At 35.6% G+C, this 25,829-nt stretch overlaps 1 protein-coding gene and 1 non-coding gene across 2 annotated transcripts in view; one reads left to right on the top strand and one right to left on the bottom strand.

The window, feature by feature from the left end:
* Cltc (clathrin heavy chain) overlaps window positions 1-25,829 on the bottom strand; it is a 64,277-nt gene that overhangs the window by 37,535 nt on the left and 913 nt on the right. The window contains 3 exon segments of the mRNA XM_047543684.1: window positions 509-670; window positions 1,449-1,717; window positions 4,818-5,025. Coding sequence (XP_047399640.1) covers window positions 509-670; window positions 1,449-1,717; window positions 4,818-5,025 — 639 coding nt within the window.
* LOC124981578 (small nucleolar RNA U13) lies at window positions 18,590-18,689 on the top strand. The gene has a single exon (XR_007108083.1). It is a non-coding gene; the product is annotated as a small nucleolar RNA U13 (small nucleolar RNA).

The following is a 25,829-nucleotide window of genomic DNA, read 5'->3' as shown; positions in this document are numbered from 1 at the left end:
ACTTAAGGCAATATTACTCAAAATATGGTCCACATTCTATTTATATCGAGTCACTTAGGGTATTTTAAAAAGGTGATTATGGGTACCACTTAAGGTATCAGACTCTGATTTCAACAAACATGAGTATTTTAGCAACCCTAATGATTCTATGAAGAGTAAAGTCAGTGAAAACTAATTAATGTAAGGCCTTTCATAAAGGAAACCAAAATAAAAGCTTAAGAACAGTTAATAGAAAAAAATTTTAAAGAATATCACCACCACATGTCTATAATCTGATGAGATCGGGAGGCTGAGGCAGGAGGATCACAAGTTCAAAGTCAGCCTCAGCAATTTAGCAGGGTGCAAAGCAACTTAGAGAGACCTTGTTTCTAAATAAAATTAAAAAGAAAAAAAAAGAAAGGTGGGGGGGGTGGGGTTTGCAGGGAACGGCTAGGGATGTGGCTCAGTGGTTAAGCGCCCCTGGGTTCAATCCCTGCTACCAAAAAAAAAAAAAAAAGACAAATCTTACCTTCCCTCCAGCTTGACCCCGTACTGCAAAACAAAACAAAGTCGACTCTTCTGCATTTCCTTCCATCTTAAACTGTGCAAAGCTAGCTGCATGTCCTTCAATGGGCTGAGACACTTTCCTATCTACAGAATACAGCTGCATAGCTCCCACAACACGATTTTGCTATAAAAGATCAAAGAAAATAATGTATGGGGACTCAATGAACCAGTTAATTCCCAATTCATCAACAAGTGAAATAATTAAAAACTTAAATCATCTTCAGTGGAATTTATAATTCATTGTTAGTCTTTCAGTGTAGATTTAACACATCTTAACTTGAAATTCATCTCAGAGCCAGGTAGTGGTGGCATGTATGCCTTAATCCCAGAAGGCTGAAGCAGGAGGATCATAAATTCAAGGTCAGCCTCAGTAATGTGGCAAGGCCCTAAGCAACTTAGCAAAACCCTGTCTCAAAGTGAAAAATAAAAAGGGTTAGTACCTCAGATGTTAAGTGCCCCTGGGTTCAATGCCCAGTACCAAACACAACAAAAAGCTCCAGCTCTGAACATTATCTTATTAGAGCTTAACATGAATGTTTAAAATATGCCTTATATTTCATGATTTATTCTTAATGAAAAAGATATAGAAATATTAACTCTGCAGACTATATATATTCTCACTCCATAATAAATTCCAAGTCATTCTAACTGAAATCAATTTCTACTTAATCTTCAAGTAAAGCTAAAAACAATAAGAGTACTGAAATTTTATCAGCATGAAGGAGTTAAGTCAGCAATTTATTTGCAATTAAAAGAAGAAAAAAAAAAATAGAGTGAGGGCAAGAGAAAAGTCATCAAATTCAACAGGACAGAGTAGAAAAGACCTACATCAAAATAAACTGCATTTTGGGCAAAATAGTTCTCTAGGATCTTTTGTTTATCAAAAATTAGAAAAATGTTACCTGGGCAGATATGCCAGTTAGAAGTAACCACTTCTGCTTTGCATCTGTGCGATAATTGATAATCTGGCATCCTGCAAGGCTAGAATGGCGATCAAACATTTTCACTGGTTGAGATTCTCCTTCCATACTCCAATGATAAACTGCATTATCCGTAACAAGAGCAACCGTATTCAAAGAGATCCATTTCCAAAAGGTGACATCATCAGTCATGGTATGGGCCTTCATTTTACTTTTCATTTCAATGTTAAATATCTGAAGAGTTTTCCCAGCTAAACACAGAATAAAAAATTATGAATCATTATAAAAATAACATTCAAGATAAATCAATATCTAGCAAGACTAGCTCTGGAACTTCCAAAGTGGTTTTATAGTAAGACTAATGACCAATTACAGAAGTCGTATTCATAGAACAATGACCATTAAAGATAACAGGTGAGACTAAGCAAACAATCTATAGCTACATCTTAAGCAAAAACTATATTACCTCTAATAAAACAATTTAAACAGAAAGCATGACTTCCACAGGATTCTAAATCCCAACTAAAAACAAGTCTAAAAAAACAGCTTTCATAACAATGATAGAAAATAAAAGTTGTAACTGTCATACTTGTAATTAAGTATGTTTTACACAGATACTACAATAGTTGTACGTACAAAAGACAAAGCTAATCTAACAAACACAAGGAGAATAACATCTACTTTTTAAAATGCAGTCATCTCTCATCCAATTTACATCTTGAGGAAACTGATTTTTGAAAAGAGGATCTTCTTCAAAACTGCCTTGCTACCATAAGAGAAGTGCATGCTACATTTAATTGATTTAATATACAAAGGGAAGGTAAAGGTGCTGGACGAAAGGAGAGGGAAACAAGAAGAGGACAAGTTTCAGGTGTTGTTAATATACTGAAGGTAAGAACAAAGTTCAAGCTTCATCCAGTTAAGACAGCAAGCATTTAGTTAAAGGAGGAGGATGAAATTTGCCTTGAGTATTAAAAAGTCCACTGAGTCAGATGCAAGGGCTTATCATTGTAATCTGCAATCGATTACAGTCCCAAAAGTGATTTAGTTGAAATTAACAGAGGTCAAAGCCCATAGCTATCACTACACTATCCAGATTCATCCTTAGAGACCAAGGAAAACTCCACTCCCAAGCCACAGAGAATCTGGCTCCTAAAGGACAAAAACTGTAACACAAGGAGGGGAAATGGATGGGGGGAAGAGGGACAAAGCATAACAGCTTTGTACCACAACCTTTCTTGCATCATATGAAAAAAACTTCTGTAAGACAAAGGATATTATTCCCATCCCACATAGGATGTAAATCACAGACTTGAAAAATTGTGAGAGTTATAGTCCTGTTTATAAAAAGAAACCATGGGATTTAAAACTGGCTTCAGAAAGCAACAGTATTTTGTAATGACTTACTTTCTTTTGCTGCCTTCCCCAACCCCCACAGTATTAGAGTTATTTTTACATGACAATGGTTGAAATGTATACAAGTGGATGGTTTGGGGAAGGGGGCAAAGGATGACAGCTCAACTCCATGATGCAGACAAATAGGAACAAAACTATGATACTATATCACAATGCTTTGAAAATCTTTTTAATTTATTCTTTTCATGGAACAGGACAATAACTAATACAATCTAATTTAAGATAACTCACCATCTGCACACATAAGAAAGCATTAAGAAATGTGATAAGATAACAGTAACATTAAAAATAGAAAAGAATTTTGAAAAAAATTAAAACAATGGCCTTGTAAAATAGTTTTGAGAGTTGCTAAGCACTTTAAATTCTTTAAGGAGACTAAAGGGAGTTAATACCTTAAAGTGTAATATATATCATTTTTTAATAGAAACAAAATGCTTACTGCCACAAAACATCTGGTACCAGGTGAAAGCTGGACCACCAACCCTTTCCTTGAGATCAACTCTTGCCTTAGATACATGTGGTGACTTACTAATTTGAATCATCTGAACACTTCCATTACCCATTTACCTTCAAACAGTATTACAGTTTGAACACAAACAGTATTACAGGTTGAACATCCCTAAGTTGAAAATCTGAAATGCTCCAAAATCTGAAACTTTTTTGAGCACCATGAAGCCCTGAAAGTTTTGGATTTTGGTGCATTTCTGATTTTGGATTTACAGGTTAGGAATGCTTAACCAGTAAAGTGTATGAACATATTCCAAAATTCAAAAAACTTAAAAAATGTTGGTCCTGAGTATTTCAGATAAGAAATACTTAACCTAAAAAAAAAAGGGGGGGGGGGGACATAACCTTGAATTACTAAATATAAAGTTTAAATCATATCAAGAAAAGTTTGGTTAAAACACTTCTAAGCCAGGCACAATGGCACATGCCTGTAATCCCAGCAACCTCAGAGGTAGAGACAAAAGGATCCAAGTTCAAGGCCACTTTCAACAACTAAGAAAGGCCCTAAGCAACTCAAGGAGACCTTGTCTCAAAATAAAAAATAAAAAGGTCTGGGGTTATGGCTCAGTGGTTAAGTACACCTCTGGGTTTAATCCTCTGTACCAAAAAAAAAAAAAAAAAAAAAAAAAAAAAAAAAAAAAAAAAAAAAAAAAAAAGAAAGAAAGAAATTACTGGATTACTGATAACTTGAATTCTTCCTTTTACTATCAAAAACAATAAAGGAGAAAAAAAAAAGCAATAAAATGCCTTTTCAAGAGTCAATTTGTTTTTGACCTAGCTCCCTTTAAAAATTCTATTATAAAGTGTCAGTTACAATCTCATTTTAAAGATCAAAGGAAAAAAATTAATCATAATAGAAGCTCCCAGATAGTCTAGACTACTGTACTCTGTTTAGAATGATAGGGTATACATTTCTCTGTTTTAACAACTAATGTTAGTCTGAATAAATTCAAACAGCCTGGGTTTCAAAGTTTTAATATTTACCTATATACACACACTTAATCAGCATAAATTCAAACCATTTTTAGAACTGAATTATCTAAATGAAACAAAAGCCTTAAACATAGAAATGAAAGGACAAGTTGATCATCACAATAAATTTTGAAATGCTTAGCTTCTAATATAGTAAAGGATATTTTATTTAGAACATAATCACTAATGTATTTCCTCTAGAGATATTTTTAGCAGTTTTATATACCAGATATAAAATTTAAGTGTATTAAGACTTAAAATTATTCCAAGTAAATCTATTAAAAAACATTCCACAGAAACATTCCAAGTAAAAACCATGAAAGTGAAGTTGAGTATTAGCTTTAACTTTGTAGAACTTTTTTATTTAATTCAATACAACTAAAAGACCCTAATTATTGTAGTGCATAAAATATACAAAGAAAGAGTTTTAAGAAAAAAATTCACAATCCTTTATACCTTTCAATGCAATTACTTTGCTAGCTGGATTCATGATGGCACTGTCTGCTGAAATCGGTCTCCGAATTGGATTACTTGGGTCATTCATATCAATGATTACCACCTGAGCCTGCTCTCCTACTTTTTCTCTAATGCAGATGAATTTGTCTGACTCCATAGTCAGGGTACTGAAGCCAATATTTGCTGGGTTGATACCAAGGTTCTGGAGCTAGAAAAAAAAAATCAATAAACCATGTCACCAAATGGGTTAGAAAAATGACATTCATATACTGTTATCGTTATAAACCTTCAATTAACCATTAATGCAAGGTCAACAGTGACAACTTCATTAAAGTAAGGCAATTAATAGACAATGGACCTTCACATATTCCCATAAACATGGCATTCAACTGTTTCATTTTAACTTCATGGTTATACACAAAGGTAGAACAAATAAAGATGATTTTAAAGGAAAATTTGTGGTCAAGAATTTGAAGTTTTTGTGTTTCTGGGTTTAAGATTGTTGAAATACAGGACCTATTCTGTCTCTCTTTTTCCCAGTACTAGGGATTGAACCCAGGGGTGCTTAACCACTGAGTCACATCCCCAGCCTTTTTATTTTGAGATATGGTCTCACTCAGTTGCTTAGGGCCTCTCTAAATTGGTAAGGCTGGCTTTGAACTTGCATTCCTCCTACCTCAGCCTCCCAAGTCACTGGGATTACAGGCAAGCTACCGTGCCCAGGAGAACCTATCTTCTCTTAATTTCCTTAACATTTAATTCAGTTACTTATTCACCTGCATTAGGCTTCAGGTATCTGTAAATAAAGCTACAGAATAGTGAAAGATTTAGAATGTTAACAGAGTTCTTGATCTAAAGGAACTTGGGACTACCAAGTTACAATACTGTGCAAAAAGTGCCAAAACAAAGATAAAGAGAGGCTCTTTCAAAGGCGGCTCCACAACTTAAGGTAATGTCTTCGAGGAAAACAGAGAATTAAAGAAAATTCTCAAAAAAAGAAGCATGTGCTAAGGCACAGAGATGCTAGTGTCTAAGGGAGTTACAAGTACTTTTGTCACAACAAGAGTGTAAATTATGAAAGGACAGAGGTAAATAATGGTTACGGAGACAAGAGCTAGACTGACAAACTAAAAGTACGTCAGTAAGAACTCTGAATTTATTCTATGGGCAGAACTACTTAATGGTTTTAACAAGGAAAATAAGGGAATTAGACTTACTTTGTATACTCAAAAGGAACTAAACATGTAAAGATGGCTGGTCTTTGAAAACCAACTAACTAAGAACTTAAGTTTACTTATTATTGGAAGGTATCTCTACCAGAGTGGGTTACTAAAACTTTGGGCAACTACAAGTGGTAGGGCAGATTAAGTCCCACTGAAAGAGGGTATCTGAAGGCTTTAATTAATTAGCCATGGCCAGACTAGTAGTGTTCTCCCCTTTCTCCGTGGGTAATAAATTCACACGGTACAAAAACGAAAAAGGAAAAAAGAAAAAGCACACATACCAAAAAAAAAAAAAAAAAAAAAAAAAATCAAATCTTTCTCCCATCTTTGTCCCTCAGCAATAGTTTCCCTCCCTAGAGATCACCTCTGGATTGCCTGAGCCAAAGTTAACTGCGCTTTATCTAATTCTTTTGTCAAACTCTTCTGCTATTACTGCTTAAAAATGACCACGCCAGGATCAATCTGAGTAAGATACAGCTTAAGACTGAGACAGACTTACTTTCACTTAGCTTTTAGACCTCAATGACTATAGGCCTAAGCAGCTATAAAATGTAGTTACAGTAACTCAATCACTAAATACTAGGGGCAAGAAGTCAAACAACTGTCTAACCATTAATACAAAGATGGTAATAAAGTAGAATATTAACCAGTTTTACAAGTTCAAGTATATGCTACCATGCAAGCCAACTAACTATATAAGCTGAAATGGATCATTTATAATGGATTTGGTTATAATAAAACATTACGAATTAATTTCCACTTCCTCCTGACTTAAAACTTTTATGTTTACTCTTAGTATCAGGACTAATGGAGGAAGATAAATGTTAATGGTTCCCGAAACATATAAAGGGATAGCCAAGTGGGCTTTAAGGAGGCCTTTTACAAACCAAGCTGTCCATCTAGTTTCAGGGTAGGTATACAACATGTACTTTTCAGAGTAGAGGGTTCTTAGACTCTTGAAGGTTTAATGGAAATAGTTACATTTCCAATAACTGGAGAAAACATTCTAGTGGCTCAGAGTTCATACAGCAATATACCTAAAAGCAGTAAGTTATCTTTCAAACTACTCTAAGTAAGAACTATGTTTTTAAGTCTCTACCAAACTTACACCTCCCTACAATTTTGAGTTTCAGCTGTCACTACCTACAGTGTTCAAAAAGTCAGAGTAAAAGCTGTGTTAGTCAAAAATCAAAATTAAAATCAAAGTACAAATGTAAACCACAGACACTACTAATTGTACTCAGAAATGATTTTTATAACAGGTTCCTCCCACACACTTCAGAGGCAGGTTCAAGGCAAGTCTAAGAAAACACTACTAGAAAAGCCAGTAAAGAGAAAAAAAAGTTGAGCAAACTGTTTCCAATTGCCTGCTACATTTCCAGTTTAAAAAAAAAAAAAAAAGCAGCAGGGGCCAGGGCTGTAGCTCAATGGTACAGCATTTGTGAGGCACTGGGTTCAATCCTCAGCATCACATAGAACTAAATGAATAAAGTAAAGGCACTGTGTCCATCTACAACTAAAAAAGAAAAGAAAAACATGTGGCAACAGTTAGCACTGACCTTTAGCCCCAGGGTGGTGTTGTTTGCAGAAAAAGCAGATTTGATTTTATAGAGAAAGGACTGCCTGCAATTCTTGCAATCTACATATTCCTTTCTCATTAAACACAATTCTACCAAGGGATTTATAGGTCTAATTTTTTAATCTTCTCCATCAAGCATGTAATAGTACTATTCAAAGCACCCCCATGTGAAATAGACATGTATCTTTTATTTTTTAAAAACTAAAAACTAAACATGAAGCAAGTGGCAAACTCTTAATAATACAAAATGTTTAAACATATTAAAAAGTAAACAAGTGATGGCCATCTACCCATCTACACAGCTAAATGGGAAACTGCTCCTTCTTAAAAAGACTTCCCTAGTTGTTAGGAAAGGAAATGACATGAACTTCAAGTAAACTATTCCTATCAGTTAAAAGGATTTGCTTACACCTCTGTAAATAAGGCTGGTAAGACCTTTTTTCCCTTACTGGTATTATTTTGAGAGAGAACGCACAGAGCACTAACCAATTCTCCCCATATTTTGCTGTGCTATATTGAAAACAGAAACATGCCAAAACAAGAATACTAGGGCAAGCCACCATCATTAATCACAATTCTGGCTAAGGTGCACCCTCAGAGTTGGATCATATAAAAGGTTTATACTAAGTAACTATGTCTAGTAATATCTGCATAGATTAAAACTTTTTTAAAAAAATGCAACATAATACTTTTAAGCAAGTCTGGTTTTTAAAACAGCACCTACTAACCATGAAGAACTTATAGTCTATTATAAAGTTGTCACAGAACATGAACTATACCACAGAAACTAAATTATAGAATGTGGAACCACTGAAAAATTTCGAGGACAATTTGTATGTCACAAATTTGCAGCTATTTTCCAGAAAACATACAATATCCAAATTACAGTCACATTTTTTTATCCTCTCAACTGGCAAAAATGTCACTACTAAGGAAGCTGGAGATATTCTATTCAGATATGCTTAGAAATTTTTACAATAAAGTTTTTTAAACATGAACTTTCATTTTGCTGTTCTGAGAATATATAATCAATAAACCTGGATCCAAGAAAAGAGACTGCTTTTTCAAAATTACCACATGCATATGGTAAGGTATTCAAATTATATGAGTTTAGTACTATGAAAAGCCATCCAACCCCATCTTTCCAGTAATACCCTTCTCCCTCAAGCAATGAGAGACACTTTAACATATTAGAGGTATCCTCTAAGAAGTGTATAAAATGTACGTATTTCCATCCTCCCCTTTCAAAAAAAATTAATGGTACAATGTACAAAAGGATAATGCTTCTCAATTGCTTCTTTTTATGGAGAAGCACATAAACCTTCTAACACAATTTGGCTTCCATACTAGATTTTTGGTCTGCAAGTAGCATTACTTTAGGACTTGATAGCATAAACCCAGCTTCCAGAAGGTAAGTAAACAGATTTATTGTTAATCAGCTAAGCCAAAACTCTGGAGTTACATATCATATAAGAATGTTTCCTTTTCCCTCTCCTCTCCTGCCCTCCTCAATTTGGTTTAACATGCAGGGAAACAAAGGGGTTGCAAAGCAATATACTACATTTCTTGGTTGTAAGAAATAGTATTTCGAATTGCCCATAACACAGAACTTCTTCATTCAAATAGACAATTACGGCAACAATTTATAACTTTATGAAGTTCAAGTGACATCTAGAATTACCTGTTTTTGTGGATTCCTCATAAGAAACAAAATGTCTAGCTACAGTCCCAGTTTTGTCACTAAAATGACCATAGACAAATCAATATGTCTATGCATCTGATTCCTCATCTGAAACATTGGGATGACAATACTTATTCTCAGAGTTGTGAGGATTTAATGTGAAACACTAAGAACAGTGCCTGACATACTTTAAGGACTTCAATAGATACTGAATATTAGGACCTATACATATCAGTACTTTAGGCTCAAGGTTAGCCTTTTTTTTTTTGCATTTCCATTTCATTATCTGCTAGATACTGAATATTAGGACCTATACATATCAGTACTTTAGGCTCAAGGTTAGCCTTTTTTTTTTTTTGCATTTCCATTTCATTATCTGCTTAATTCAGCTGTCCATAAGGTTGGTTAAAATTCTGGGTGGGAATTGCTTTTAACTACTGATAACATAGATTAGTGGTCTCTAGGAGTTTAACTTCTCAAGACACTGAAATGCTGTTTTTGGAGAGTTGGGGGAGAATATTACACTTTAAGACTTCCAATTCTATTCTTTAATTGTGAGACCAGAATCTTCAAGTCCATGCAACATTTTCATGCTAAGTAACCTGATCTTAATTCTTATTTTTAGAAAGGCACTGTAGAACAGTATTGCTAAAGCTTTCTAACAAACTTGGCAAACAGGTATCCAACATCTATGCTGGAAGAGGAAGCGAATGCAAACAGATAGGATAAGGTCAATATCATCAAAATTTCCCTTTACACTGAAGAGCTCAAGACCAAGAAACAGAAGGTAAAATGGAAGACAGGCACTCTCTCTTGTCATTATGCAAAGAAGCTGAAGCCTTCTGGTTCAAAATCCCACACGGGGCTAGGCAGAGTGATGTACACCTGTAAACCCAGCAACCCGAGGCTGAGGCAGGAGGATCAAAAGTTCAAGGTCAGCCTGGGCAACTTAGTGAGGTTCTATCCCAAAATGAAAAATAAAAAAGCCTGAGGTGTTAGAACACCTTGGGTTTATTCCTCAGTACTCGCAGCAGAGGTGGGTGACCCACACTATACCATTCCAAAAACCAAACTTTCCTAATGTTTCCCAATTTGCCCATGCCTCACAATTCCAAGTGGCCGAAGTCAACTAAACTTTAGGCTCCTGAAAATAACTTTCTTAAAGAATGAAATCCCCCACTCTACTGTCAGGTATATCTAAAAAGAACAAATTAAAAAAAAATAAAGAAATCCTCTTCCATCACTGATCTGTAACATGTCTTCCTAAAATTATAGTCTAGAATCTTCTTACACAGAAAGATAACATTCCTTTTACTGAATCTATACCTAATTTTCAGGACAATTTTTTAAAATATTTTTATTTTTACAGACTGCATTTTCATTCATTGTACACAAATGGGGTACAACTTTTTGTTTCTATGGTTGTACACAATGTAGATTCACACCATTAGTGTAATCATACATGTACATAGGGTAATGATGTCTGTCTCATTCCACCATCTTTCATACCCCTGGCCCTCCCCCCTGTCATTTCCCTCTACATAATCTAAAATTCATCCATTCTTCTCTTACTCCCCACCTCCCACCCCCATTATGTATCATCATCCACTTATCAGGGAAAACATTCGGACTTTGGGTTTTTGGGGATTGGCTTATTTCACTTAGCATGATATTCTCCAACTTCATCCATTTACCTGCAAATGCCATAATTTTATTCTTCTTTTTGGCTAAATAATATCCCATTGTATATATATACCACAGTTTCTTTAGCCATTCATCTGTTGAAGGGCATCTAAGTTGGTTTCACAATCTAGCTATTGTGAATTGAGCTGCTATATACATTGATGTGGCTGTGTTACTGTAGTTTGCTGATTTTAAGTCTTTTGGGTATAAACTGAGGAATGGGATAACTGGGTCAAAAGGCAGGTTCATTCCAAGTTTTCTGAGGAATCTCCATACTGCTTTCCAGAGTGGCTGCACCAATTTGCAACTCCACCAACAATGTACAAGTGTATCTTTTTCCCTACATCCATGCCGACACCTATTATTGCTTGTATTCCTTGATAATCGCTATTCTAGACAATTATGAATTAAAAGAGACAAAATCCATGAATCTACACTAACAGAAAAGAGTGGGGAGAAGGAAAAGTTGTTCAGAAGAAAGTCAACTTAAAAGTAGTGAAAGACTGATGGAATTTTTAAGAAGTCATTATCTGGCAATCAGAATTGTTTCAGGAAAGAATCATCAGTGGAACAAAACTAATGGATGAAATTTGGAGTAACAGATACTTACACAAAGTATCTCCCCCATCCCCCAAGATACTTATTACAAAGGGAAAAGAAAGTTTGTAGAAACTTTGTCAATGAATTATCACTAGCAATGACTCAAATTGACAGCCTGTGCTTCTCAACCCAATACATTAAAAACAATAGAATAGGGCTGGGGGTATAGCTCAGTTGGTAGAGGGCTTGCCTTGCAAGCACAAGGCCCTGGGTTCAATCCCCAGTACTGGAAAAACAACAAACAAACAAACAATAGAATAACACTTTGGTGGTATCCTGTCAGAATTACTCAACATGAATCTAATCACAATGTCCTATTAGATAAGCCCAAATTGAAGAACCTTTCACTGAAGAACTGATTTACATTTTCCTAAAAATATTTACTGTCACTTTTACTCACATTTATGGCAAAAAGAAAAGGGAAAGTGTCCATCCTTGCTTGAGGAGGAGTAAAGCAATGCCTCAGTACTGAATGAAGAGTTAAAGTGACTTGGTACACATCAAGTACACAGATCACAGGACTGCTCTACACTGTAAGGATTTCTTTTTTGTTATGTAGCTCTGACACTACAGTATGGCGATACACACTGTTATGAAATAGACTGGTCTGGACGTCATTCTACTAACATTACACATTCAACCTCACATAGACCAGTTTGCTTTGTTCATGTGTTCCTAGAGAATGGGAAAACCTTGATATGCCAGGAATCAGGAAACCCAGGGGTGATGAGTCAAATTATGAAAATATTGTTAATGACAAAACTATTAAAATATTGTTAAAAGGCAAATGGGCCGTAAATATAGTGTGGCTTTATTTGGTTGTATGTCTTTTTTTTTTTTTTTTTTTTTAATGTTTTTTAGTTGTAGATGGACACAATGCCTTTATTTTAGTCATTTATTTTTATGCGGTGCTAAGGATTGAACCAAGTGCCTCACATGTACTAGGCAAGTGCTCTACCACTGAGCCACAACCCCAGCCTCTGGTTGTATATCTTATGCTAGCATTTTTTGCCCTACTTCCTTTTACCCTGCTTTGGGCGAGGGATATTGTAGATTAACCCAGAGATGTTTTTACCATTGAGCTACATTCCCAGGTCTTTTCATTTCTTTCTTTCTTTTCTTTTCTTTTCTTTTTTTTTTTTTTTGAGACATGGTCTCAAAATCGCCCAGGCTGGCCTCAAACTTGGGATACTCCTGCCTCAGCTCCCCTAGTAGCTGGGATTATAGGTATGCGACACCATACCTAATTTTTTACCCTTCTTAATGTAGTCTACTGGATTAAATATCTTTCAATGATCAATTCTCTGATTAAAGACACCTTTCCATTCACACAAAGGCTCTATCTCAACAATCAATCACAACTATGTTTCTACCTACAAACACTACACAATTAAAAGAGTGATTTGCTTTGAGCTTACTAATTTCCTCTAGCAGTTCTTACATCTGATCAGACAAAAATAAATTCAATCAGAAATTGGCATCTCTGCAAGTTTACCATAAGAGTTTTCCTCCTAATGAATGACTAATACACTTGGAAAAGAGCTCATTTATCAGCTCTACTGACTGAAAATTAAAATTCGTGTTCGTGACAGCATTACTAAGAACTTATATTCCCACATTTAGTGTTTGGCTTTATACTTTCCAGAGTCTTCCTTCTGGTTTCATCCAAATAATAAAAATCTAAGGAAGTCTGTATGAGCTACTGAATTTCAGATGAAGCTACTTTGCAAGTGTTCTAGGTATAGTATTGTTTCAGTTATCTTTTCTGTGACTTCTATATCAAAAGGACTCTGGTGTTACCAATACAGTGAAAAGGTCAACAATTTTAGAGATCTACTGATGGTACCACTAATCTCCCAATACAGGAATTTTACAGTATGTGCTTCGAGATTTGTTTTAAAGTTCCTATCCAAAGTATTTCATTCAGCAGGCTTTCTTTTAAAAACTCCAGAGTCAGGAATGGTGGCACACACCTGTAATCCCTGTAATACCAGCAATTTGGGAGGCTGAGGCAGGATTACAAGTTCAAGACCAACCTTTGCCACTTAGCAAAACTGCCTCAAAATGAAAACCAAAAAGGATGGAGGATGTAACTTGGTAGTAAAATGTCCCATGTTCAATATCCCGCACCAAATAAATAAATAAATACTCCCAAACATCTGTTACCTTTACTGGTATCAATCATAATGTTGGAGAGCATGGGATCTGAGAAACCTGGTACAGTGGTGCATACCTGTAATGTCAGCGACTCAGGAAGCTGTCAGGGAGATCAGAAGTTTGAAGCGAGCATGGGCAATTTAGTGAGACCTTGTCTCAAGATAAAAAATAAAAAAGGGTTGGGGGATATTAACTAAGTAGGAAGAGTGCCTCCTAGGTTCAATCTCTAGAACTTGAAAGAAAAAAAAAAAAAAAAAAAGTTGGTGTTTCTTCATTAAGCCCTTCCTGGAAACTAGCAGAATGTCAAATAAAAACTGCAGTTGCTGTATTCTACAGGAAATGAAGAAAAATGCTGAGAATGCAGCATTCCTTCAGTTCTTCCATCAACAGGATACCAGCCATTGTTTTTTGTGGGCTCCACAGATTTCACCTAACAAATAAACACAGCTTTAATCTTTGCTGACCTCACACTTAAACATACAAATTTGTTTCTTAACCTTGTTAGCCTCTGAAGGAATGAATCTTTGTCTCTAAGGAGAATTTCTGAATGTTACTCTCTTCAAACTGCAAGCAATCCCTTCAGAAAGAAATCACAGCCAGAGACACGACTGTTAGCTTTGACAAACTACCAGGAGACTCAAAGACCTAAAGAACTTTTCCTACTTATAAACTACTAGAGACTGAAAAATTTTTAAACTTTAAATTTGACACTCTTTTTTTTTAAATTCCAAATTAAGACGAAATGTTAGATCAATTTTGAACATGATCCAGGAAAATACAGGGAAGGTTTTATGTCCCAAATCTTTTGAGATGGGAATGACTTTCCAAGATCATGCCCATTCCTGCATAAATGCCATTCAGCTGGCACAGAACCACCAAATGCTACCAGAGTTGCAATCAATTATATATGGGTGGTAGGGAGTAGAACATATCAAGCCTCCATTAAAAAAAAAAAAAAAAAAAAAAAGAAAAAAAGGCTTACTTCAATGGTTCAAGATTATAATACTTGGTGCTAACTCAACATGAAGACCTTCAAAGGATGATTTGAATGGACCTGGGCAAACACCAAGGGCTTGGTTTCCTGGTAGGAGTAACTAAAATGTCTGTCCAGTTTCCTTATAGTTATGGCTTTAAAGGTCCTAAAGAAACTTCATTCTAGACAAAGGTGCTTTTAAGTTCATCTCTATCACTGCTGCACACAACCACACATTTTCTACCCTATACTGACAGACCGGCTAGGAAATCAGATAGTATACAGTATCACTCATTTTTCAAGTTGACTCATTTAAAGTATGATCATCCTTACAGCTCTACTGGTTACAAGACCAGAACCATCTTATTTTACAATTGACTTATTAAAGTATGTTCTTGTGAACTTAAATGCCACAAATTTCAAATTCAAATAAATGAAGTAACTAACACTGAGCATGAAGAGTTACTGGCTACCTCAAAATTATTTAATATTAAAAATTCAGGGAATCCGAATCAACATTAAAATTATCAGATGATGATTTGTCTTAATATCTATTAAGCACCTATTATTTGGCAATTTAAAATTGCAACTTTGTCAATACTACTTATAAAAAATAAATCTATAGGGGAAAAAATAGACTTTAGGCTCAAAGGATCTTGGAGTGTTCAAACTATAGCTCATGTCCTCTAAAAAAGTGGGAAAAAACATTCCATCTCAAAATCATGTAGACACTTGCTTCACTCTAAAATTTAGTGTTATAAAAAGAAGGGCACCTTGATTTTTTTGATCAGGGAGAGGGTATGCCCTGGATGTTTGTAGTTTTAATTCATGGTACTAAAATTTACCCACGTCTGTCCCTTCTAATTTTGCTTTCTTCCAATCAGTACAGTTTTCTTCCACTGTCTGAAAACTGCTTCCATTCCAATTATTTTGTTTTCTCTAATTCTTAAATTTGTAACCTTCTATCGCATCCCCCCTTATTTAATTCTGGGATTTACCACTGAATTCAAAGTCTAAAAAAAGAAGTCTTCCAATAATCTTTCCATGTTGCTCACTGCAGAAACAATTCTGCTTTTAATTGCCATCAAGATCATTTTTTAAATTTTGTTATTGCAATTCATTATCTCTACAGATCCTTATTTCTATCATAATAATTTTTCTGTATGCCTCTGATGATACTAACAGTTTTCTAAAGCTTTTTTCCAGTTCCAAGCAAAAAAACTTATCTTAAGTATTTTTCAGGTCTCTTTCTAGTCCTGTAGTAGTTTTTCCCCAATAATCTCAAATTTACACAGATACTGGGCAGTTCCTGAGTGCCAGGCCCAAAGCTAAAGCACAGAGAATTCTACTGTAAATGCGATGTTCCTTTTCACTCAGTGTACAGCAAACAGGTACACTGCAATTATTATGGTGCCATGAAGTAACAGAATGTATGGCTCACCCAGATGTCTCAGAAGAAATGAAAATGCAACCTCAAACAGGATAGACAATTTAAGAGAGCTCAGGGATACAATGTCAGAGAAAATAGGTAGACCTGAAAATACCCTCCATACCCAATAAGACTATTCTCTCTACACTTAAAAAAGCTTTTGAGGACTGGGGATATAGCTCAGTTGGTAGAGGGCATGACTTGTGCTCACAAGGCTCTGGGTTCAATCCCCAGCACCATTAAAAAAAAAAAAAAAAAAAAGACTTTGACAAATAGGGTGTGGTGGTGCATGCCTGTAATCCCAGAAACTTTGGAAACTCATAAGTGGATCACAAGTTCAAGGCCAGCCTCAGTGATACCCTAAGTAACTTAATAAGACACCATCTTCTTCTTATGGGGGGGGCCCCCACTGGGGATTGACTCAAAGGTGCTTGACCACTGAGCAACATCCTTAGCCCTATTTTGTATTTTACTTAGAGATAGGGTCTCACTGAGAAATAAAAAGAACTGGGGAGGTATCTGTAAAGCATCCCTAGGTTTGATCCCCAGTTCCACAAAAAAAAAAAAAAAAAGCTTTTGACAAGTATAAAGGGAAAATGAACCCTTTGTATACTGCTCAAGGGTATGTAAATGGTACAGGCACTGCACAAAATAGTTTGGAGGTCCCCTAAAAAGAACATTAAGAAAAAAAAGAAAAGAAAATTAAAAGAATTACTGTATGACCCAGCAATTCCACTCCCTCACACAGATCCAAAACAACTAATAACAGGAATTCAACCAAAAATTTACACAAAAGGGCTTGGGATGTAGCTCAGTGATAAAGCACTTGCCTAGCATAAAGCAGACCTAGCATTCAATCTCAACAGCACCAAAAGCAAAAACAAACAAATATTCACAGCAGCACTATTCACAATAGCTAAAAGGTAGAAACAACTCAAATATCCATCAACTGATGAAAGGTAAGGAGAAATAAAATGTGATATATCCATTCAATGGAGTATTATTAAGCTAAAGGAACCAAGTATCAAGATGTGCTGTACACCTCAATTATGCTTAGTGAAAGAAGTTAGAAACAAAAGGTCAAATGTTGTATAATTCCATTTACATAAAATATCCAGAATAGTACATCAGTTGCCAAGATACAGGAGGATGAAAAACTGCTTAAGGATAGAGAGTTTTCAGATGATGAAAATGCTCTGGAACTAGATACAGGTGATAGTGGCACATTGTAAATGTACTACATAACTATTATTCACTTTAAAGTGGGAGTGAATTTTGCTGGGTCTGGTGGCACATGTCTGTAATCCCAGCAATTTGGTGGCTGATGCTGGAGGATCTCAAGTTTGAGGCCTGGGCAATTTAGCAAGACCTTATTCCAAAATAAAAAATGACAAAGGGCTGGGGATGTGACTCACTGATAAAGTACCCTTGGGTTCAACTCAGTAAATAAATAAGGTTAATTCTGTTTGTTTTATGAATTTTATCTTGAAAAGACTTTTGAGGTCAGCAGTGTAAGTCAGAGGTAGAGTTATTACTTAGCACAGGTGATGCCCAGCATTAAAAAAAGAAAAAACCAAAATACAACAACAAAAAAGGCTTTTGGCTCCTTTAAACTATAAATTCCCAGGGTAAAAACTAAGTCTATCTAATAATAAGCTAATTTATAATTCAAGTCATCAGTTGACTTAGTTTATATAAACAAAACTACAAAATTAATAACTTGGAAATGTTTTTATAACTTGGAAGTTTTTTCTACACTTCTCCTTTCAAAAAACATTTTATTTAAACTCCTTACTATGGGATTTGAATGAATCCCCCAAAAGCTCATGCATTGGAAACTTAAGCCCCAAAGTGGTATGCTAATAGTATTTGGAGGTAGTCTTTGAGAGGTAACAATAATTAAATGAGGTTATGAGGGTAGGGTCCCAACAATGGCATTAGTGGCTTTATAAGAGACCAAAATTAGCTCACTTGTTCTAGCTTGCCTCGTGATGCCCTCCACCATGATATAACGCAACTAGAAGATCCTCACCGGATACAGAATAAATGCCCACATGCTCTTGTAAGTTCCCAGCCTCCACCATATGCCAAATAACTTCTTGTCTTTATTACCAAGTCCCAAATATTTAGTTACAACAAGAGAAAATGGATAAAGATTCTCTTCATATGCAATTTTGATATTAGTGTCTTCATTAGTACTAGAAAGTCATCTCCAGTCCAAAGAGCTTTAAAAAAAAAAAAAAAAAACTATTATGGTGTAATCATGGGAATTTTATTACAAGCATCAAATTCCCATTTGCAATTAGTTTTTTCAACTAATCTTTGGATTTGAACTATGATCTCCAGAAATGTACCCTTATAGATTGCTTTTTGAGAAATATTTAAGATGTTTGTGACATTCAACAGTTGCAAATCGTGAGGTCATACGCAGAGGAAGAAATTACTAGATCTATCTGGTTCATAAGCATGACTGGATTTTCATGCTTTTGTGTGAGATGTGCCTCCCTCTAAACCTTGTTACAATATCAGCACATTACACACATGATGTGAAAAAATAAAAAGGTTTCCATAGTTCAATATGGCCAAATCTAGAATAATACAGCCTGGAGAAAGACATATTCAAAGTTGGCTGTTTGCTAAGCTAAGTACACATGAACTGTCTTTGGCTTTACTCTACTTCGGTGGTTTCCTCAGATGGGCAGCTGATCAGAAATAAAAGCAACTCTTAACCAACTCCATTTTTTCATCTGTTATGATTCCCAGTTTCAAGAGACAAAGGGTATTCAAAACTGCAATTATTTGGGACCCCCAGTGTACAGAACAACAATATTTCTTCCTTTCTCTACTCCAGGAATGGTCTGGATGTAGAAAATAAGAAAGAGAAAAGACTGGTGCAATTCCAAGAACATGGTTTCAATAACAGAACAGACTTTAGTTTTGTCTTTTGCCTTTAGCATGGTATATATGTTCATGGAGTAGATAAAAGAAGACTCCCTCAGGGCAGAAGGGATGAACCAATATTTAAGTTTCTGTATGGACTAAGCATTATGCTATAAACAAACCTATACCAATTTCACAACTACCAGGAAGTACTATTTTAATAAATGAAGAAGTTGAAACAAGCTAAAAACTTGACATAATCAAATAAAGCCCAGATTAAACATCTGACACATTTTCCAGAATTGCATACCTCAGAGTCAATTTTTTTTAATGGGATGAAATGTGGTTTTAATGAACTTGGTTCCTATTCTTTCACAAACAATCTTTAAAATCTTCTTTACTCAGACTTTAAAGACAAGCCTTTATTTGCTTATTGATTCTGAACAGGAAGTACCAATATCACTGGCAGTTCTGCCTCCAAGTAGAACCATACAACTTTGCAACCATTTCCCCCATCTACCACCAGAGTACTCAAATTGGGTAAGCATGGTCTACTCCCACTGTCCTCCACAGCCCTCCTCAAGCACAACTGTTCTCTTCAGGAGTTCATGTTTTACATTAGTATAAACACAGAAAGATGAATGTATCCTGAAAGAGAAAACAAATATCCTGCTTTCACAAGTGACTTCAAAAGAAACACATTCTTGTCATTAAAGTCTGTAGAAAAGTTTCCGAAGTTCAGCCTTATGAGAGTAATATAGATAATCCTGGTTACAAGTTAACCTGATCTTAATTATTCTGCACAATTTTGCCCTGGGAACTTGGATAAAACCTTTTAAAGATACTGTCTACATAATCATTCAAGGCCTACATAGTCATTGTCCCCTACTTTTCTTAAAATATAAAAAGTACTGCCCTAAAAACAAACTTCCAGTATGTGCATATCAAAGAACATTATGGCACAGATACAAATAATCGTGGTATATTTTGCATTTCAAATTACACAGATCATTCACCAAGAGGCATCTATGCCAAATTAAAAGAAAAATTAAAGTCTAACACCCACTACCTTTTAAGGTACTTGTTATGAACTTTAGGTTCCCCATTATAAAATAAGGCAAAGCATACCTACCCCAAAAGGGGTTCTCTTGCTAATTAAATGGGATAATAAACATAAAATGACAACATAAGAGATTCCTAAAATCCACATTTGACAGATCCAAGTTTCCTAACATCACAAAGCTACTATGGGTTGGGGGATAGTGGATGACATCTAGACCTATGAACTTTGCCCTAGCTCACAAGACAAGTTGATTTATGTAGTTTTAGCACAGCATATATATGAATTTGGAAAAACAGCATCATTTGAACATAAAGGGGATAAAGGGCTAAAACATAAGCTACGAATTTATTTCCCATCTAAGTGAGAATATTCACTTAAAACATTACCACCTTAAAAGAACATTTATATAATTATACTAATTAAAAATGTACCAAAGGGCACATGCCTGTAATTCCAGCAACTCGGAAAGCAGAGGCAGGAGGACCATAATTTCAAGGCCAGCCTCAGTAACTTAGCAAGACCTGTCTCAAAATAAAATAAAATAAAATAGGGCTGGTGATGTAGCTCAATGGTAAAGTGCCTCTAGGCTCAATTCTCAGTACCAAAACAAAACAAAGTACCAAAGGCACACAACGAGAACTCATAGAATGTAACATAAGACAAATTTTGTTTTGGGGGTACAATTTCAGAGTGCCATCAATTTATTTAAACATATTAGTATTTGTATTAAATCCTGTATATCGAATATTCAAATACATAAAGATTCACAATCAGACATCAATGCAACCATGAAGTAGCCTCTCATTTACCACTTTAACCCTACAGTCTAATACAGTTCCTGAAATGCAGTAAATTCTCAAATTTAGAGTTAATGCACTAACCCCAAATAAATCCAGGTCCACACACAAGGTATTGTCACTGATTGAGATACTTGAATGAAATGTGTTGGGCAAAAGTTATACACCTAAAAATTAATGTTCCTAAAGTACTTTCACATATATGATCTCATATCCTCACGTTAACTTTATGAGGCAGTACGCCTATTTTACAGATAAAAAGAAACAAAGTCCTAACCTGTGTTTTCATATGTAGTCACAAGATACTGAGCACCTGAAATGCAGCTATGACTGATTTTAAATTAATTAAAATCAAATAATTAACAGATAATTGATTAAACTGGAAAACAAATATATTTGGAATAAACTAAGTACACAAATCTGCTTTTTCAATTGTAAATTTTATGAACTCTAAACAGATAAAGTATTTCAAATAAAAACATTATCTGAATTGACATGCTCTCTAAGTGTAAAATCAGATTTTGGAATTTAGGGAGAAAGAAATGTAAAACAGGTCTGGTGCAGTAGCACAAGCCTGCAATCCCACCATGATGTGTGTGTGGTGTGTAAGAATTCCAAGCCAGCCTCAGCAATTTGGCAAGGCCCTAAGACTTGGCAAAACCCTGTCTCAAAAACAAAATCAAAAGGACTGGGATGTGGCTCAATGATTAGGCACCCCTGGGATCAATCTCTGGTACCAAAAGAAAAAACAAAAAAGAAATGTAAAAGTCCATTAGTAAAGTTTATACTGATTACACACTGAAATGATTTTGGTATTAGTTAAATAAAATATTAAAATTAATTTCACCTGCACTTTACTTTTAACATGACCACTAGAATATTTAAAGCGACAAATGAGGTTCACATTATTTTTCTATTAGACAGCACTGGTCTTAACAACCACCAAACACCTGTTCTGTCCACTGTATCACATCATTAACTACATTTTAAGCAAGTAGAAAGAATTCTGTCTCTAGGCCAAAGTCCTAAAGAAGAACAGCACACTAGGATACTGTCTCTTAAGGACAAACCCCATTCAGACATCATGGTCCCTGGGCACTACTTGGATTCTCACTTACTTCAATTGTTAAGAAAGGTGTCTGGGTCTGAACTGGTGGTGCAAATCGGTAATCCTAGAGGCTTGGAGGCTGAGGCAGGAGGATCTGGAGTTCAAAGTCAGCCTCAGCAACTCAGGGAGGCACTTAACAACTCAGTGAAGCCCTGTCTCTAAATAAAATATTTAAAAAGGGCTGGGGATGTGGCTCAGAGGTTAAATACTGAGTTTTTTTTTGTTGTTGTTGTTGTTGTTGTTTTAAGTTTAACTTTACTGTAATTTAAAAAAAGAAAAAAAGGTGTTTGGGGGGATTGATTGAAGATCTGAAAGTACCCAGACACCTAACAGGCTCTCAAGAAGTCTATTGCTATCCCGTACACTTAGCAGTATTATCATTTATTATCAGTCCTTCCCAAAAGAGACAGTATTTGACTAACCCTTGGATGATGAGTGTTTTATTTTTTGCTATCAAAATGTTCTACATATATAAACATGGGTAGCCAGATAAACTTTCATTTCTACAAAGCACATCCGTATGGCCCACATCAATTGTGCAATTCAATGTTGGCTGTCAATACACACTCGACTTTTAAAATTTAAAATGAACTAAAAAGAAATAAAAGCAAAAATTGAGTTTCTCAGTAACACTAAGCACATTTCAAGTGCTCATTATCCCTGTGTAACTAATAGACAATTCCATCTCCGAAGAAAGTTCTACTGGACAATAACAATCAGAAGTTGCAAAGAACCTCATCTCTAACACACAGAAATACATCTGTTACATATAATCCCAAATAGGTATTGTATACTGTTGAACACAATCATTTAAAAATAATTTTACAATTGGGCTGGGGTTGTGGCTCAGTGGTAGTGTGCCTGCCTAGCACATGTGAGGCCCTGGGTTCAATCCTCAGCAGCAAATAAAAATAAAATAAAGGAATTATCTCCACCTACAACTAAAAAATATTGGGGGGAAAAAAAAAAGCTGAGAACTAAATGTAAATGGAACCTTTGAACTTTTGAAAACCAACATATAAATTTCAACTGTGGTCAGAATATTCCAAGAGCAAAGTATCAAGCTTCCTAAAATCAAATTTCACTATATACTAAAATGGAAAAAGATTGTGGTGCTGTAACACACACAGTTCCATGTCCTGAATTATATCCTAATCAGAGTGAAAGTACTTTCACTAAAGTCAGCCATACCCCTTTAAGTTGAGTGAACTGACCATTAAGAAAATTCTGAAAAATATATCTTAAGTTTGGAAGCTATTCACAGGGTAGACTGTAGCATAATTCCAGACGGTCTGCCTCTTCCAGACAACTCCAGCTAAGCATGTAACACACCCTAGTAATGCTTAACATTGCTTTCCTTTTGCAAACCAAATTAATCTTAGCTCATTACATTCAACCCAACAACACATTTCAAGCCTGCATGTATGCATTAAAAGGAAGAGAGTGAGATTTGTAATGGAAAGCTCTAAAGAGCCCAGGAACACAACAGAATGTGCCAATTGGCATAAAGACACTTTCTATGCCAAGAATTGAAAATTGCAGGCAATATTTTATATGTAGCCAAGGATTTGTTCAGAATCTGCAACTCCAGCAATGTCTTGCCCAAATTGGCAATTATTTGTTGACTGCCATCAGCCTAAAATCCATACATGGAAAAAAAAATTCCTTCATAACTTAACATTCATAAAATGTAGTTTCAGGCCTTAGTGACTGATTCTTCAGCTGGACAATGCAGGTAGGGGGCATAAAAATAAATTAATTGACAGTTTGCTTTCTTAAGTTCCACAGCTAAATCTACGCTCAAGTTTCTCATTTCTTATTTCCGTTTTTATCCTAAGTGTTTCAGAACATTTCTGCTACTTAGCAAACTGACTCAGAGGTCAAAGACCTAAAATGCCAATTAACATAATCCTTATTAATTTCTAAAAAGAGGAAATAAAAATGTGAAGTCAGAAGATGCATTATTCTGAAAGAGGTTGGTGATTTTGGGATTTTCATGCAATTAATCACTATTTACAAGAACATACAGTCATACTAGCTAGCTAAGCTTAAGTTTAGTGATGACATAGCATTCCAAAAAATGGATGTCAGAATTCACGTTTATGTTCAAAGCTGCTTTATACTCAAAAATCTTCAAATTATTTGATAGCAAATAGCTTAGCTCAAGGACCTGCAGAAACCACAATTAAAAATCAGACCTGTATTAAATCTGTCTTTAATTAGTGACAAGGCTGGATTCCAATCTTTGAGACTATTTAACCATTCTTTTCTCCTCTTTAATAGAAATGAAAAACTAAGCCAAGTGTAGTGGCTACCTGGGAGGCTAAGGCAAGCTAGAGGCCAGCCTGGGCAATTTAGCCAGACTGTCTCAAAATTAATAAAAAGGGGCTGGGATGTAGCTCAGTAGCAGAGTATCCCTGGGTTCAAGTCCCAGTAGAGAAGGAAAAGAAAGGAAAAAGTAGCTGTACCTGTTTCTTTTGTATATGATGTACATATATTTGTCTGTAGAAAGATACTTCAGATGCTCTTCAGTTTGAGGACAAACCTGCGTTTTTTCCTTCATATCCACGAAGTGTCACCTTCGTAATCCCCAATCCTCCACATTCATTTACCACCCCATTTTAAGAGAGGTAATCACAATTAAACCCGAATTTAGCACAAAAAATAACTTCTTCACTCAATCCCTTAACAGTTTTTAAACTTTTGTAAAACAACGTTTTTGTTTTGCTTTTTGAGATAGGGGTCTTGCTATGTTGCCCAAGCTGATCTGGAACTCCTGAGTTCAAGTGATCCTCCAGATTCAGCCTCCTCCAAAAGGTAGAACTAAAGGCACATGCTATCACATCCCAGTTTTGTTTTCCTTGTCAAAGTCAGATGAGTTATTTGAAAACTAGAGATAACTGAAAAAAGTAACATTTAATTCATTATGTAGGTGAAGATTTATTATTTTTTACATTTCAAGTTTTAAAGGAAAATAACTTCTTGCTAGTGCAAGCAAATGTGTCAATACCTGTAAAGAACCAAGAGTTTATTTTACTCACAGCCTAAATATTAAACCTTTTAATTAGCAAGAATCCTTTATGGATGTTATACCAATGGGGAAAAGTAAATAAAAATGGCTTCAATGGTAAGAGCGCCCAGTAAGTTACTAATATTCGTGTTATATCAAACCACCCTCTATCATGAAATTAGTCCTTCCGATGACTGAGCCGAACACCAGGCAGGCTCAAGGGGGAATTTGGGGTGGGGGTGGGAGCAAATTAATATGAATAAATTACTCCAGCCAAAGTACAAATCAGGATCGAACCAGAAAAATCAGATGTTCGGCAAAGGCTTAATTCGGTGAAGCCCTCGAATGGTCACCTGTCTAGGTCGGTCACTGGCATGCTGTCTCCAGGATAAAACGCCTTGGGGAACAACTCTAGAACCTACTAAAAAGAAGCCAGTTACAGATCAACTAACCCCGCACGACCGCGAGCAGGTGTGCTCTATCCCCAGGGTTCTATTCAATTTAAGGCAGCCCTGAGAGAAGTACTCAAGGCCACAATCACAACTACCTACTAGACTCCAGAAGGCCCCAAGATAACTCTCCGAATAACTCTTCCTACCTTCTAGAATCAAAGACACATTAAGAGTTACACCACCCCCAAAGAAATCAAGGAAAAAAAAAAAAGAAAAAGGCGAGTTCCCCTAGGGACCTTGACCCCACGCACTCATGAGATTGACACCGCCTGGAGAAATGCGTTCCCCCATTTTATCCTCTTTCTATTCCTCCGTGACCTTCTGCTGCTACTGTCTCAGGAAAGGCAAAAGACAAGTCAAAGCCATCTCCCCCTCCC

The sequence above is a fragment of the Sciurus carolinensis genome, chromosome 3, assembly GCF_902686445.1.
Source record: "Sciurus carolinensis chromosome 3, mSciCar1.2, whole genome shotgun sequence".
NCBI lineage: Eukaryota > Metazoa > Chordata > Mammalia > Rodentia > Sciuridae > Sciurus > Sciurus carolinensis.
The sequence above is the reverse complement of the archived record's forward strand: the minus strand, read 5'-3'. Positions and strand labels throughout refer to the sequence as shown.